The 18474-nt window shown below is 34.9% G+C and overlaps 1 protein-coding gene across 6 annotated transcripts in view; it reads left to right on the forward strand.

The window, feature by feature from the left end:
• The window catches only part of LOC101711466 (cAMP and cAMP-inhibited cGMP 3',5'-cyclic phosphodiesterase 10A), a 339917-nt gene that overhangs the window by 227488 nt on the left and 93955 nt on the right, over window positions 1–18474 (forward strand). For all 6 annotated transcript variants that reach the window (XM_087193588.1, XM_087193587.1, XM_004856934.3 and 3 more), the window contains 3 exons: window positions 13889–14029; window positions 15895–16050; window positions 17371–17421. In XM_087193588.1, the coding sequence (XP_087049714.1) occupies window positions 13889–14029; window positions 15895–16050; window positions 17371–17421 (348 nt within the window). The remainder of the gene's footprint in view (window positions 1–13888; window positions 14030–15894; window positions 16051–17370; window positions 17422–18474) is intronic.

Consider the following 18474-nt stretch of genomic DNA (forward strand, 5'->3'; position numbering starts at 1 on the left):
CTGGGCAGTTTCAACCAGAATTACTTACTGTTATCTAACTATAACTTCATATCCATATATCAGCCTTTTCTCATCCGTCCTTCACCTGTTACTTCCCCCAGCAATGGTAACTACCATTCTACTCTCAACTTCTGAGTTCAACTTTTTAGATTCCACATGTCAGTGAGATCTTCCTCCTACACAACTGTGCAATTTTCCATTATTTTTATGACTGACTGATGTGTATGTAGCTCAGTGTTATCATGCCTTCTGTGACCACCTCCATCCAGGCAGCCTGCAGAGCTGGATCTTCAGTCCAGGGTGGACCTGGGTCTAGGTGGAGCTCAGCAGATGTTCTCTGTGTTGAAACTTGGGTCTTCGAGTCAGCAGTCATAGTAGCTGTTCACGTGAACAGAAGAGACAAGCTTCAACAAGGACACTGCCAGGGCACTCTGGCCTCTTATGTTTTGGGCCAAAGAAGGCAGGAGGGTTGCTCTGCAGAGACTCACAGGACCAGCGCAGCTGAAGAGTGGAACATTCCCCAAAACAGTGACTTGGACAAGCTGGATTTAGATTCCAAAACCCATGTTCTTATTGGCAGACTTCTTTACAAATTGACTCCAGTGGAGTAGCTTATTCACATCTGATTTTGAGAAAGCTTTACTGTCTGAAATTTCAAAACTGTAGTTCTGTGTATGCCAAATCTTTCACTTTTACTTATTTTTCACTTTTGTATTTTAAAGGTGGGTATCATATCCTTTCAGATGCAAATAGGGAGCTCCTTACTCCAAACTCTTGGGGCTGCTGAAGGGTGTCTGATGACTCTTTTGAGGTTACTAGTTCCTTCCTCATCCCCTCTTTCCCCATCATAGGGTCTGAATCTAACTGGCTCAACATATTGTCCTTGGAAACAGCAGGCTGCTTGGCAGTATTGTAGTTTCCTCTGACATTTCTAATTCAGATCCCACTGTATTTCTCATGGATCTTAGCTCAGTCTGGAGTTATGCTTTTCAATGATTTATCTGGCTGTATTGCTGGAATATAAACTTCATGAAGACAGAGACTTACCTGCAAGGGTAATTTGGGGGGCATAATACTGTGCTTTTCTCTCTTCATCTTTCTTCTTATGCATTCCACAGAGGTAGAAGGCTCTTCTTTTTTCCTTTATCCAAGATTTCTGTCAAGATTTCTTTCTAGGAAAGAAACACTGTCTTAAGTCTCACATACACACAGGTGTTTCTTAGATGTCTTTAAATAATTGCCACTTGTTTTCTTTTCACTTATTTTTGCATCTTGGTCTTTCCTTGAGGGCCATCCCTCTTCCACCTGAAGTGCATCTTATAGAATTTTCCTCAGGGAGAATGTGCTGATGAGAAACTTTCTCCATTTGTTTTTGTCTGAATATGTCTTTATTTCACCCACGTTTTTCAAAGATATTTCTCTGAAAATGGACTACAGTAAAGTTGCTATTTGTTTCAATGAGTTTTAGTCCTTCATCATAGTGTCTTTTATTTCCTAGATATATTTTCAAAGTTGTCTTCTATTTCTTGAAATTTTATTTCATGAAATGTGTATAACTCTTATATACTGTTTCTGAATAAATTTTTTTTTTAAATTTTTGTTTCATCCACCTCTCACAAATGGTAACTTATTTGCTCATGGGTTTCATGCTTTTTCATTTATTCTTTGTTTTACTGTGAATCATATTTTTCTGTGGGCCTTTAAAATATAATCTCCAGGCTTGTTTTGAAGTTCAATTCCTGCTCCTTTCCTAGGGAGAGACATTCATTTGTTTCTGCTGGTCATCTGAGGTGCTACCAATTCAGAACTATTTTAAGCTGAAGTATCTGGTTGAGATTTTTTTTTCTCAGATTACAAAGTATGGGTTTAAGTCTTGGGCACAATTATAATTTCACAGAGGAGATTTTTATTTTCCCTCTAGTTCCAATTTCAAGATAATATTGCTTTCTTGCATCTTTTTGCAGAGGCAAGTATATTCATCCTTCAGCCTGTGATAAGGAAATAGCCTGCAAGTTGAACTCTCGTCTCCCATTCACCTTGTGAGTTTCTTCTGGGTAGAATCAGTATATCTAGGCTTTGGTTGGTGCTCTCAACAAAGAGCCAGCTTTGAGATTTCCTTACCTTACAGGGTTCTTTTAAGATTTTTCTAGATTCCTTGCATTCTCAGCCCAGAGATGCATTACAAAAGATTTGCAAGGTATTCTTTATCCAGCCTCTAAATAGCCTTTTAAAAAAATTCAAGAATGCCGAATTATCTAATCTGCTGTATTGCTTGGAATAGAAGTCGATACACTTCTAAAATGCAGCAAACCATATTAAATAAAATGGAACATTTCTGCACAATTGAGCTGATACATGTATACCTTCTTTTGTACATAAAAGGTAGCACATAATAGATAATTATAAATATTTTAAAAAATTATTTCCAGAGTGAAATCATCACAAGAAAGTCTTTCTTAAATTCAAATTTCCAAAGCAAAACTATATGCTTTAATAACTAAATTATAATGGTGCAATCCAAAAAGAGATGTAAAGTCTTTAGTGTATCTAAACAAATGCCAAGGATTAAGAACAAGATAGACGGGATTATAAAGTTTTTGCACTTACAAAAGTTTTAATTTCTTATTAATAAGTTAGTAGAAATAAATAGGTCAGAAGTTTCACTAATAGAATTTAAAAGTACACATTTATATTATCAGAGAGAAAAAATTTAAAGAAAACACAGAAATTGTCAGAGGTGGAGGTACATGCCTGTAATTCCAACCAGTCAGGAACTTGAGGCAGGAGGATGGCATGTTTGAGGCTAGCCTGGGCAACTTAGCAGACCCTTTTTCAAAACAAAACTTTTTAAAAGGTCAGGGAGTATAGCTTACTGGTAGAGTACTTGCCTAGCATGTGCCATGCCCTAGGTTCCATTCTGAGCACTACAAAAGAAAACATAGAAAATTTAAGCAGAAGATAGTAAATAAGCCAAATTTTTTAAAGTGCTAAAAATAAAACATAAAATATGACCAAGATTCATGCAGTTACAATAAAATTATAAGTGAGGTAGACTGAGCTACTAAAATAATAAATAAAAATAAACCTCTTACTTAGATCAGGTTAAAATGAAACAAAACTAAACTGTCTTCTATTCCAGCAAAATGCAGAAAAAGAAAAGCAGATGCTTCAGATCAGAAACAAAGTTTAGCTCAAAAAATAAATGCATTAAATTGGAGAAGAAAGTTTTCATTGATGAAGAGTTTAGTCTACAGTGGAGGTAGAGCTATAGTGAAGTTTATGCACTAGATACTTTGTCGTTGAAATTTATAAAGTATAACAAAGCTACCAATGAAAATGAACAGAGTGCAAGAGTATTTTTAGTTATTGACAGATAACAAAAAATTTAGAGGAGGTTAGTAATATCATTACTTAAGTTTATCCAAGTGATACATGTCAAACTCATTATATTAAAGTTTACTGACTTGGATTTCCCTTTCTTTCTCAGTTTGACCCCTAACTTTGCTGCATTCAATCCCGTTCAAGAATTCTTAGAATTCCTATATTAGCAAAAAAAAGAAAAGGAAATTAAATCTTGGAAATTAAACATAATATGCCAAGTAATTTCTTGTATAAAGAAAATGTCAAACATACTTAATTGAATATTTGGACAGTAATGTTCATAAAAATAAATTGTAGTATCACTAAGTCTCTGAACAAAGTTGTCCACAGTGGAAAATATACATTCCTAAGCTGATAAATATTTACTGTGTATGTAAGAAATATTAATAAATAATAACAAAAATAAGTTCATTAATGCGACCCATTTTTATGGTACACTACCATAAGGCAAGCACTGTTCCAGGCACCAGGGATGTACTGTGGGGGATTTACAAACTCTACCTGTGTGTTCTCATACAGTTTGCAGTACTTTACATGCACAGTTAAGTTATTCCTTGCTGTCCCTCACTGAAATGACCTCTAGAAATGTTCTGACTGCCCAATGGCCCACCTCACCTGGGTTGGTCACCAAAGGCAGGGGGTCACACAAAGTACATGTCAAGCAGTTAATTCATTTTTTAAAGTACAACGCTGTTTTTCTGGGTTTAAAATTTTTTTTATGATGCTTTTCAGGTTTTTAAAAATGTGATTTAATTTAATTTTCCTGATTTTGTACCATCAATTAAAAGCAAAAGGAAACAACAACAACAACAAAACTCTACTCTCTTAGTATTTATGAACTTAAACTCTGGAGGTAGAGGAAAGAAAATTGGTATAAACTGAGATCTAAAGACAGTACCAATAAACTATTTGCTAAACTAACCAAGAAAGAAAAAACATAAGTATATATGTTTAGTCATTAAAACAGAAGTGAAACAATAGATATAGTGAAAATGACAAATTATGAGGGGGTATTTGTACAGATCAATATGAAATTTAGATAAAATGGACAGTTTTCAAGGACTATAAATTGCCCCGTCTAGTGCAAATGATAGAAAACTTAATAGTCTAGCACTCAAGGAACAAGTTGAAAATAGTGTTGATATATAACCTCCCCCAAAACCAGCAGGACATTTATTAAACAGACTGGTTTTGAGTACCAGCTGTGGTGAGACACCGTGCCAGACCCAAGGGAGGGATGAAGCGGACTGATGTGCCCCTGGGCTGCTTGTTGCTTACTGCTGGAGCAGCACCTAGGAAGGAACCTACCTGTGCTAACCACACTGTCCCAGAAGTGGCAGGGTGGGGCTCTCCAAGAAGCAGTTTAGCTTTGAAAAAACTTTTGGTTCTGGAGTCGGATCTGTGAATTCTGATTCACCATTTAGTAATTGTGTAACTTTGACAAGATTCTTAAATTTCTAAGCTTCAATTTACCTGCCATTGGTTAAATGTTATAAATGGTTTTCTTTCAAAAAACCATTTTAAAGACCTGTTGAGTACCAAAAAATGTTGAGTGTACAGAGATAAATAAAAAAGTGAGTATTTCTTTCATCAAAGAATGTACAACCAAAAGGAGAGAAAGAAATCAACAGTTACAGCACATGGCCTCTTATGCTAACCAGTGCTTGGGATCATGAATTTGGTGGCACTGAATCATATATAAGGTATTGGATGATGAGCTAATATTTGAGTGCATATTTTAACACCTCCCGTCTTATAGATGATAAATGAAGGATTTCTTTAGGCAGAAGAAATGATTTTGAAACCTCTGGAGCTATTACAGGAAACAATATATTTTGTATCCTGACCTATGCAGTGTCTGACATATGCAAGGTACAGTTGAGATGTTTTATAACAAAAGTATTTTTTCTATAATTAAAGTTTTGCTTAGTTCAATTTTTTTGTGATTTTAATCCTTCTCATTTATTTATACCTAGTCACATATTGTAGCCGATGTATAACATGTTATCCTTATAATTTTTCACGTGTTGTCCATACGTGTAGTTTATAAAAGCTGTAAATTTTATGGAGTCTAATTATGCTTTAAAATTTCAATTCCAAAGTAAGATCACAAATAGCTTTTCATACATTGATTTTTTTATAATAACTTTTCCAAGACATACAGATTTGGTTAAATAGTTGTTTGTTTTTATTTTATTTGAAGACATGAGCAACTAGATGGTTATGAAACCCCTAGATTCATAGAATATTAGCTAAAAGAGACACTTCAAAATTATCTAGTCTTTTCATTTTAGTAATGAGGTAACCAATGTGTCTAATATGGTTAAATGTCTGTTCAGCTTTATGTGGCTAGTGAAAAACCAAAGCCTTTCTTTGAGTTTGATTCCATAGGCTCCCATTCCACTTTTTTTTTTCTGGTCCTGGGGATTGAATTTAAGATCTTGCACTTGCCAGGCAGGCGTAGCTCCACTGAACCACATCCCTGGCCCTTCTGAATCCACTTTTATGCTTTCCTCAAAGATCAGCTGTGCTTTTCCTGCCTTGATAAATTACCTCTTTTAAAGACGTGGAATACCCCACCCCATATTCAGTGATGTTTGTTACCCCCAAACTGGGAAGAATATATTTTAATCAGTTCTGTTGTTTGAGGTGTACAAATTGGAGCAAATAAGAAGAGCGGAATCCAAGTTTTATCTTTAGTACATATACATTAATGTTCCCTGATAATATTTCATTCTTTGTATTTGGAGCTGGTAGTTTGTGTTAATTGTGTGATTTTTTCCAATTGCATAACGGACTCTAGCAGATTTATTTCAAGTTTTAGACCAGTGTGGGTTGCTAGTTGCTCACACTCATCTACAGTGATCTAAATTTGTTTGCTATCCAGTGCCATCTAGTGTCTTGTAAAAAAAATAAAAGCCTATTTTTTTTTTCTTCTAGCAAGTACTTCTAAAATTTAATTGGTTGTGAGTGGAAGTCTTACCATTAAAATGAAGTTTTAAAAATAAAATGATCTTTGAACTGTATATGAGAAAAAGATAAAGCATGTTTTTAGCAAGTGAAATAGTTTTATCTATTATTTGTAACTGGTAGATCTGATTTTTCCATTTCATATTTTTATAAAGTATGTGTCTATTTTCCTGTTCATTTTCCACAAAATTCATTTATATCTCCAAAACTCTTATAATTTGAATGATATTTTGCCTTTTCAGTGAACCCCACCCATTGCATGTCACCTCTACCACCAGTCTTGTAGTTTAAATTACATTTAAAATGTATGTAAAAATTTGCTGTTAACATAAATTTGATTAGTTTATAATGAGTTTCTTTGAAAAAAGTTGGATAATTCTCTTCGTAGCCTTTCTTGGCATTTGGATTGATTTCCAGTCTTTGGGCCATCTCCTGTGTGCTACTTTGGGGGTGAAGGGAGTAGTGGTCACCCCAAGAGCTCTGCAGCACTCAGGAATAGCAGCACCCCTCTGTCATGCTGAAACTTGAGGGCAGCTGATTTCTTCTCTGGAAAGGACAGGTGGTTGAGGTTTAGGACTTCAGATCTTTTCCTTGTTGTTAGGTGTAGTATTTATCTCTAGCCTCTAAAAAATGTTTTGCTAATAAATGTTACATAAATTTACACAGAATTAGAGTGGAAATTAGTTTTTAACACTTGATTTATCAATGGTTCTTATAGATAATACATGTACAGGAGCACTGACACTTTACAAAATACTGTCTGGTGTTGTTTTCATTTATCCTTCTATGAAAATAATGAATATAATATTTTCTGTTATCTTATTGACCTAAATACCCTAGTCAAATCCTTAGTACAATAATTATATTGCTTGCTTCTGAAAAATTAAGTTTCTCTTTCCTTTACATTAATGCATTAATGGAGACTGTCCATCAATGAAAAATGCAAACTGTGTATCTTACAAAATAAATTATAATTATTTTGAAGTATTAAGATCTAAGGCAAGACTGCCTTGCTGCCTGCCTCACAAGCCCAAGGTCCTGAGTTCGATCCCTGGTACCAAAAAAAAAAACAATATAGAAATGCCTGAGATAAATCATTATTGAATTATGGCGACAAATATAACTTGAAGATATAACTAAATTTGGCCTTAAAAGGCTGATGAGTACGTCATCCAACAAAGATGAGCATTGTGTATCTTCAGACAAACAGAGCCAATAACTATGACCCCCCCACACAAAAAAAAAAAAAGAAGAAAAGGAAAGAGAGAGAATGAAAACCTACCATTGGAAACTTGCTCCAGAGTTTACTTTCCATTATCATTCATAGGATATTCTTTGTACAGAATTATCTAAACCAATCATTCATAGGATATTCTTTGTACAGAATTATCTAAACCAATCAGTTCATTTTAAGTTCATTTCCTCGAGTTCTGTCTTTGATAGAGTAAAGGAACAATTGCTCAGCATCCTCTTCATGACTTTCACATAGTCTGAGAAAATAATTGTCATTCTGGTTTTTCTTTAAGCTAAATATACCATTACCTTTAATGTTTTTTTTTTTTTTTTGCAGTCATCTCTTCTTCCTGTTCTTGAATCATTTTCTACGCTTCTCTCAGTTGTAAGAAAGGGTGATGCCTGACTTACATTCAGCCAGTGATGAATACCAGATCTAATGAGAGTCTTCTATGCTATATGTATATTGGTGCATAATAGAAGTACAGCAACTTTAAAAGCAGTGTCAAAAATAAAATAAAATATGGCACCGATTTCTGGCCTTCTAAAAAAATAACATGAAGCTATCATTTATCATCCTATAGGTATTTTTATTTGTAAATGTATACCTAGGACTTAAACATACTATGTTAGGTTTAATCCCTTCTAAAACAACCACTTAGGTATATTTTCACATGCATTGCACTTAATAATAAATACTACTTAAGCATAAACATGTGAGGACACACTTGGAACAAATATGCTTTGAATTTAGTTTCTAGTCCCTTATAATGGTGATTTATTTAAAGATGCCAGGGTTAACTATATAAAACAAATACTAATGGACATGAAAAACCCTATAAGCACTAATACAATAGTAGTGTAGGACCTCAATACCCCATTGTCACAAATAGATAGATCAACTAGACAAAAAACAGCACCGAAATACTAGAACTCAATTTTTTCCATTTCTCATCATTTTTCCTTTCCTTTCTTTCCTTTCCCTGCCCCTCCCACTACCCCTACCCCTTTGGACCTTTTCTTCCTATTTTGCATTATCGATTATTCATTCTAATCATTGGTACATTTTAGGTATATAATATAATGACATTCATCATTGGAAATTTGCAACTTTACATAATCTCTCTTTGTTCTTATTTATTGGAAATAAAGTATAAATAGGGAAGGGTGGAGGGGATGAAGGGAGGGCTAGGAATGGGGAAAAAATAAGAACCAAGATGCATCATGTAAAGGTACAAGTTCCCAATGAGAAATGTAAATATGTTGTATGCCTAAAATGTACAAATAAAAGAATTTAAGAAAATTTTTTAAAAAAGAAAAGAAAAGGAGATCATAATATGTTAACACTATTGAGTATTGAATGACATGCCCTTCTATTACAGACATTAAGTCTGTCTACCTTACTCAGGTTGTAGGTAACAGAAAGTAGTAATATAGTATTAGGTAAACAGTACAATGATAATTCTAAGAATTTTTCTTCTTTCTCATTAAGTTTTCAATAATTTGCAAAGAATTTAAAAAATACTAGAACTCAATCAAACTATTGAAGATATGAACCTAACAGATGTTTACAGAATGTTTCACCCCACAAAATCAGAATACACATTCTTTTCGGCTGCACATGGCTCATACTCCAAAATAGACCACATATTCACTCATAGAACATATTTAGGTAAGTGGAAAGGAATTGAAGTTATGCCCTGTATATTATCACACCATAGTGAGATGATATTGGAGATCAACAGCAAAAGAAACTGCAAAAACTTCATAAACACATGGAAATTGAACAACACACTTCTGAATAACCAATGGGTCACAGAGGAAATTAAAGAAGAACTCAGACAGTTCCTTCAAATAAATGACAATGACAATGACAATGACAATACAACATATGGGAATCTATGGGACACAATGAAAGTGGTCTTATGAGGGAAATTCATAACAATGAATAATCACATTAGGAAAACAGAGCTTGCCCAATTAAACAACCTGATGCTGAACCTCAAGCTTCTAAAACAAGAAGACCAGGACAAACCCATAGCTCATACAAGGGAGGAAATTATGAAGATCAGAGGAGAAATCAATGCAATGGAGACTAAGAGAATGATACAAAAAAATCAATGAAGCCAAGAGTTGGTTGTTCAAAAGAATCAACAAAATTGACAAACCCTTAGCCAACCTTATCAGAAAAAGGAAAGAAAAGGCCCAAATCCATGCAATTAGAAATGAAAAGGGTGAAATGACAACAGACCCAGCAGAAATCCAGAGGATCATCAATACCTACTTCCAGAACCTATATGCCAATAAGATGGAAAACACAGAAGAAATGGACAGATTCCTAGACACGTATGAATTACCAAAGTTAAACGAAGAAGACCTAAAAATTCTAAACAATCCAATATCAACCAATGAAATTGAAAATGTAATTTAAAAATTACCAACTAAGAAAAGCCCAGGTCCTGATGGTTTCACCACTGAATTCTATAAGACATTTAGAGAGGAACTACTGCCACTACTGTTTAAACTCTTCAGTGAAATTGAAAGGGAAGCAATACTCCCAAAATCATTCCTGGAAGCAAACATCTCCTTGATCCTCAAAGAAGAGAAAGATCCAACCAAAAGAGAGAACTATAGGCCAATCTCACTAATGAACATAGATGTCAAAATCCTTAATAAGATACTGGCAAACAGAATGCAGAAGATCATCAAGAAGATCATACACCCTGACCAAGTGGGATTCATCCCAGGGATGCAGGGATGGTTCAACATAGGCAAATCAATCAATGTAATATACTATATCAGTAAAGCCAGGGACAAAAACCATATGATCCTCTCAATTAATGCAGAAAAAGCATTTGACAAAATCCAACATGCATTTATGATAAAAACTCTACAAAAATTTGGAATAGATGGTCTCTACCTCAATCTAATAAAAGCCATCTATGAAAAACCAATAGCCAATATCATCCTAAATGGTCAAAAACTGAAATCCTTCACAGTAACATCAGGAATAAAACAAGGATGTCCACTATCACCACTCTTGTTCAATATAGTTTTGGAAACATTAGCCACGGCAATTAGACAAGAGAAAGAAATGAAAGGAATAAAGATAGGAAATGAAGAAGTCAAATTGTCATTATTTGCAAATGACATGATACTCTACATAGAAGACCCCAAGAACTCCACCAAAAGTCTTCTAGACTTAATAACCAAATTCAGTAAAGTAGCTGGATACAAGGTCAACACACAAAAATCTATAGCTTTCCTCTACACGAACAACAGACTCATTGAGAGAGAAATAGGGCAAACAATTCCTTTCACAATAGCATCCAAAAAACTGAAATACCTAGGAATCAACCTAACAAAAGAAATCAAAGACCTCTTCTCTGAAAACTATAGCACTTTGAAAAAAGATATTGAAAAGGATACCAGAAAATGGAAAGACCTCCCTTGCTCCTGGCTAGGAAGGATCAACATAGTGAAAATGGCTATACTTTCAAAATTGCTATATAGATTCAATGCAATCCCAATTGAAATCCCAGCAGCATACTTCATAGACCTCGAGAAAACAATCCAAAAATTCATTTGGAACAAGAAGAGACCTGCAATAGCAAAAGCAATTCTAGGTAACAGAGACATGACAGGGGGTATTACAACCCCCAACTTTAAACTCTACTACAAAGCTACTGTGATAAAAACAGCATGGTACTGGCAAAGAAACAGAACTGAAGACCAGTGGAACATTTTAGAAGTTGCAGAAACAGTTCCAGACACACTCAGCCACCTCATCTTTGACAAAGGAGCCAAATACCCTCCCTGGAGGAAAGATAGTCTCTTTAATAAATGATGCTGAAGAAATTGGGTTTCAACTTGCCAAAGACTAAAACTAGACCTGTATCTCTCACCATGCACTCAACTAAAATCGAAATAAATTAAAGATCTAAATATAAAAACAGAAACGCTGAACCAACTGGAACAGAGGTTAGGTAGAACTCTTGAAGACATTGGGGTAGGAAAAGACTTTATGAACAAAACCTCAGTTGCCCGTGAACTAGCTCAATGAACAAGTGGGATCTCTTTTTACTAAAAAGCTTCTGCACAGCAAGAGAAACCACCAGCAGTGTGAAGAGACAATCCACAATGTGGGAAAAAATTTTTACCAGCGGTCCTTCAGACAAAGGTCCACTATCTCAAATCTATAAAGAACTTAAAAAAATCAGACCTCCCAAATTTAAAGACCCAATCCAAAAATGGACATCTGAAATGAAAAGTCATTTCTCACACAAAGAAGTAGACATGGCAAATAAACATATGAAAAAATGTTCAACATCACTGGTCATTCGAGAGATGCAAATGAATACAACGCTGAGATTCCACTTCACTCCAGAAAGAATGGCTGCTGTCATGAAATCAACCAATAGCAAATGCTGGCAGGGCTGTGGGGAAAGAGGAATAAGGCTCCACTGCTGGTGGAAGTGTAGACTGGTGCAAGCACTGTGGAAACCAGTATGGAGATACCTCAAAGAACTAGGACTGGAAGTCCCATTTGACCCCACTATTCCACTGCTGGGTATATTCCCCAAAGAATTAAAAGAATCATACCACAGTGATATATGTGGACCCATGTTCATAGCAGCCCAGTTTGTGACAGCTAAAACTTGGAAACAGCCCAAATGCCCATCAACTGGAGACTGGATAAAGAAAATGTGGGTTTTTTAATAAAATGGAGTATTACTCAGCCATATAGAATGAGAAACTAGAGACATTTATAGCTAAATGGATGCACATTGAGGTCATACTCTTAAGTGAAATAAACAGGACACACATGTATAAATACCAAATAGTTTCTCTAGTGTGAGAAACTGAAAATGTAAATAAGGAGTAAAAGGTATAATAGATAACGTGAAATAGGAAGAAAAGGGGCAAAGGGGAGGGGGACGTGGGGGGCGTATGGGAAAGGAAAGAAGGGAATGGAATTAATATGAGAAAATGAAAAAGTGGAAACAAAGTCTTTGTAAATAGGGAGGGATGGAGGGGTTGAAAGGAGGGCAGGGGAAAGGAGAAAAATAAGAACCAAGAGAGATTATGTAAAAGATGCATATTTCCAATGATGAATGTCATTATATTGTATACCTAAAATGTACCAATAAAAGGATATACAAAAAAAAATAAATAAAGATGCCAGGGTTAGGCCAATGCTCTCTTTTACTCCTAGCTCCTCCTCATTGACCTTGGCATGCAGCTTAAATTGATAGGGATCATTTGCCTGTGATTGTAAAGTATTTGAAGAAGGAGTTCTCTGATGTTACAAAGCTTGAAAATCATTTATCTGACATATATGCTCTTTACTTCCTGTGTCATCCTAGAACCATGCTAGTAAATGGCAAGTATTAATAGGAATATATTTACGTTAAGAGAGTTGTCTGAGATTTATTACTTCAAGGTCATTAACTTTTAAGTTATAGCAATCTCATTTAACATAAAACTAAAGTGAAACATAGGGAAAATTTACGTGATGCTTAATGTTTTTAAAATGGGCGAACTATCCTAATACAACTATGTCAAAACACCGATGAAAACTTAGATGATTTGTTTTGAACGGCAATTCTTAACTTAGTTGAGAATAATTTTTAAATGATTGGATTTTATCAAAATAACTGATTCTGATATTTTTGAAAACAAGTTTATTTAAAAATACTGCTCTCCCATTCAGTCATTTGAGAAAGAAAGATCATAAGATTATCGTGATTTTACACAGAGAAGAGCACATTTTTCAAGAATATCCTGAATGTGCAATTTTATGGCATATCTGTTTAAGCACTGTGAATGATTGAGTCTTTTAAAAAAATGATCTTTAAAGGAAATATTTTTCATTAAAGTAAAAAGCATAACTAAAGAATTGACTCATAGTTCCCTGCCTATGCTGCCTTCAGATATATTTGTCAAGTTTGAGGGGACTCTGAGCCCTGCCTTAGTTAATGGTGTGACAATCTTAAGGATACAGTTTTTTCTCATTTTACTATTTCTAGGTATCAAACAGGAGTCTATTTCAGGAGTTTTTCTGTGCCTGTTCACTCAAGTCCTTGAATATTTGAAACCTGTATTTTGCATAAATTAAAAATATAAGCGATAGTTTAACTTAGTTTAACAGATACTTCAGTTTATTCACCTTTCCTCATCTATGTGTCCTCATTTATTTGACTCACAGAGTTTTCGTGGGTATTAAGTAATATCCAGGTGCCTTTTGGTATTGTATACAGGATAGTTTATAAAACATGTTCTTTTTTTTCCTTTTCTTTCCTAGAGTCTGTGCATGTTCACACCACCTGGAATAAAGGAAAGAAAACCCAGGCTCATCCCTGCAGGGCCCATAACCCAGGGCACTACTATCTCTGCTTATGTGGCCAAGTCCAGGAAAACATTGCTCGTAGAAGACATCCTTGGGGTAAAGGGTTTTGATTCTGTGACAGTTCTAGCCCAAAGTATTTAATTAAGAGAGAAAATGTATCATTTTGGCATTAAAGTTTAAGCATTTTCATAAAAATGAAAGTATTAAATTAAATTACAGATCTACAAATGAATTTGTATTTAAATTAATTTTTATACTTAGAAAATTGTATCTTGTGTACTCACTAAAGAAATGGATTTGAAGAGTTCTCATTTCAACACATGCTAGTATTATTAAACATAAAAATACATGTTTTCTACTGGGCATGGTGGCACATGCCTATAATCCAAGCACTCAAGAGGCAGGAGGATGGCCATGAATTCAAGGCCAGCCAGGTCTACATAGTGAGTTCAAGGCCAACCAGAACTACATAGTGAGCCCCAGTACATCTTGACAGTATGTACATGAATGAGTTAGTCTGTGGTGTCATACTGTGGCCTCTAGTTATTTCTCATGAGTCCCAGGACTGTCCCCTTCTGGCTGCCATTGGCTGTGTTTGATCTGGCTGCCATTGGCTGTGTTTGCCCAGAGGTCTGAGGTCAGCTAACCATTAGTTAGTTCTGGCTGCTCTGAGATGGCCTCAGCTCTCCATGTGTCTCTCACTCCACTGCAGTAAGACCAGCCAGGCATGTTCTTTTGATGGTAGGAGGACTCAGCGAAGTAAAAATGTGGGTTTTCAAGTCTGAGCTCACATCTACTTTACTGCCCTCCCATTAGCCAGAGAAGATCACCCAAGCAGGCCCAGACTCAGTGTTGGGAGGGAGTAAATAGGATTTGGCTACAGACAAACATAACAAAGTAGACCTCTTCATGCAGTTAGTCAGCTACAATATATACATGGCAGACATTTTAATAAAATGCCACTAAAGGAACATAGGCTTTGAATGTGACAACTACAAACAAGTACATAGATATAAAGAATTTGCTCTGAAAAAGCAGTAAATTGGAGTCTTGAAACTTGAATTTTAATTTTGGTTTTGCCAGTAATTATCTCTGTCACTTTGAACAAACCAGGTAGTTGCTTGAGAGAGAGAGAGAGAGAATGAGAGTGATAAGGGAAAGTAAGATTAATAGTAAGTGCTGTATATGTGTCTCATTTGAAAATGCCCTGTATGTATGTTTTCAAAAACATTTCTACATTACAAGTATAAATTCATTCTATTTTTGGCTCATAGAAAGTTCTAATTCATGCCTATTATTAGCTTTGTATAGATAATAGAAATTGCATAAGAGAATTAGTGTTTATGATATTAATTCCTTTTATTTCTCTATACATCCTTTGAATGATTTTCCTAAGCTAGGAACTTGTCAGAGAACTAATTTCTATTCTTAAGATAAATAATTGCTAATGATTAGATATTTGAATACTTAGTATGGGCTTTTGAGTTTCAATTAAATTGACTATTGTCAACATAGACCCTCATGTTATTCTCATTTTAAAAGTAGAAGAGATGTATATAGATAATTTCATCATGTAATGTTTGCATGAGGAGTGATTTGCACTATCACATACCTATGAAGCCTTAGGTTAGTTCTGGCATAGAAGGGGATGAATGCGTGTCAACTTTTATTATTACTGTTATTATTGCATTGAATTAACATACCCCATTTACTCATAAAATGTGTACCATATAAGGATAAAGAAACATTAATGCACTATTGGGGTATAGGTTCCATATTGCTAAAAATAGACATTTTAAACAAAATATATTTTAATTGTCATCATTTGGTATTCCTTTGAAAAGGACTGCTTATTCTTAATTCTGTGTCTCATTCCAATTTCTGATAAAACTAAGGGCCATAGCATTATGATTTGGGGTTATTTTTCTGAATTTATATCTTTTTCCCTTTGTGCTTTTCAGGATGAACGTTTTCCAAGAGGTACTGGACTAGAATCAGGGACTCGTATCCAGTCTGTTCTCTGCTTGCCAATTATCACTGCGATTGGTGATTTGATTGGCATCCTGGAGCTGTACCGGCACTGGGGCAAGGAAGCCTTCTGCCTCAGTCATCAGGAGGTGAGGCCTAGGACATTGCTGCCTAGGACTGGTGCCACCACTAGCTCACCTCTGGTGACTGTTAGTCTTACTTGCATGTGTGAATGAATATTTAAAACTACAATTTACCTCATAGTGTCTTGATTCTAATAATAATGTTTTTTTAAAAACTTTCATTCTGCAGCTGTTTATAGGGAAACTTGATTAAATTAAAAATGTAGTCTTTTCTCTGTAACATAATATTTTACCAATAAAAATAAATCATACTGTGAGTCAAATAAACCAGCAAGAGGACTTTGAAAAAGATTTTACCTAATGGTTGTCTTTGTGTCTCCTTAAAAAGTCCTCTTCCTATGGTGTGTTCTGAAAAAAGGTTTTAATGTCAGTCATATCAGGAAGACATTCCCTATGCACTGAATTAGAGTTGGCTCATTAATGCTAACCCCAGATCCTAAAATGCTATCTCTCTCACATCCAGTTCGAACCAAGTCACTGCAGTTGCCTCACCTTGTCCCCTGCTTGAATGAATGCATCTTTGACCCCACCTTTCCCACCCTGCCTCCACCGCACTGGGCCCCAGGGCATGGACAGTGGCTGCCTTGGCTTCAGCCTGCACTGAATGCTCTGTCTATTTGAGGGCTCCAGTGTCCCCTTTCCTCTGTCCTGCTTATTTTCCCCTGTGGCACCTGTTGCTCCTTAGTACACTACACATGATGCTTCCTTCTGTCGCTGTCTGGGTCTCTCCCAGCAGGACAGGAAGTGCTATTGCATTTTTATTGTTTACTGCTCTGCCTCCAGCACATAGAACATTGCCTGGCATCCAGCAAGTATTTGTTAAATAAATAAATAAATAAACAGAACAGATAGTAATTTGAAAACTTGTCAGCTACTATGTACACATGACTTTTACTTCTTAGAAATATATAATTTTTCAAGTTCCCAATGATGAATGTAACAGTATTGTATGCCTAAAATGTACCAATAAATTTAATGAGAAACACTCATCTAAAAAATATATATATATAATTTTAAAGTGGTCATTGGAGAACTTTTAAATAGTATTTTTGTTAAACTAAATAATATCCACTTTTATATTAAAGTCATTGGATAACATCTCTCTTAATCAATTTATCTTACATTTTATCCAATATTAAGATGCACAAGAGAACATTAAACTTAAATAATTATAAGGGGAAACAACTATAAAAGAGAAACTGTGTTAATGTATGGTACTTTCTGTTCTGCAGAATATTCAAAAGCTCAGTGACCTCAGAGAATTCTTCATCATGTAACTAATAAAATTTTGTTACATATAATATTTTTATTGTTTGTTTGTTTTAGGTTGCAACAGCAAATCTTGCCTGGGCTTCAGTAGCAATACATCAGGTGCAGGTGGGTCTGTGGGCTGGTTTTATAGGGCCTTACTTAGAAAGACAATTACTTTGAGCACTGGGGACTGGAATATGAGTTAATAAATAACCTCATGCTTTACATTTTGATATTAAACTATTTCACTGTTTCTAAAACTTTGTATTTATTCAATCTCCTATACTTCCTTACTCCTTGTCTTAAGTATCTTCCATTTACATTCTGTCTCTCCATATATATATTATATCTTATAAATCATTTATACAATAAATGATAATGTGTCCCATTATAGTTTTTGCCTTCCATTGAAAAACTAGGAGCAATCTCCTACTGGGAATTTTGTTGATATTTTTATGATTCTGTTCCCTAATTTAAATTATCCTATAGACTCAATAGTCTATGAAGCATCAAGCCTAACTTTAAGACACATAGTTACTATGAAGATATGGTGTAAATTAAGAATCACAGACTACCTAAAGTTTGCCCTGTAACTAACTAAACTTTAAAGTTCAGAAACACAGTAGCAAGGTAGCACTTTGCATTTTTGTGTGCTCTCTTTTGCTCTCTGTTCCTCCCTGCCTTTTTCTCTCCCTCCCCCTCTCCCTCCAGTTGTTTTCTTCTCCAAGTCCATTTCATGTTGAGAAACTGTATGATAGAAAAACAGAATTCTAGGATAGTATGTAGAATGAACAGCAGAATACTTCTTAGATAATCAAGTATAGGTGGAATATATGCCTACCTACAATGTTTCAAAGCAGTTGTAAAAAGCAATAGAGAGTAGTCTACTTAGATCTGAACTCTGGTTCTACAACCTAATAATTCTGGGTCCTGAATGAGGTTCTCAACTTCTTTATGCTCAGTGATAAAGTGTAAGTCTCAAATATAAAGAGTTATGTGGTAATTAAATGAGATAATAACTATACAATGTTCAGAACAATGTTTAGTACATCTAATATTCAACTATTTATAGTTATCGGTATTATTATGTTACAAGCCAAATGATTGTTATTAATAATAGTATTTCTGAAAATCTCATTTTAAATAAGTGGAAGTATCTTATAACTGATAGCCATTGTT

This window comes from Heterocephalus glaber, unplaced genomic scaffold (genome assembly GCF_053883595.1).
Source record: "Heterocephalus glaber isolate CG9 unplaced genomic scaffold, H.glaber_assembly_v1.0 deba00001593, whole genome shotgun sequence".
NCBI classification, from domain to species: domain Eukaryota; kingdom Metazoa; phylum Chordata; class Mammalia; order Rodentia; family Bathyergidae; genus Heterocephalus; species Heterocephalus glaber.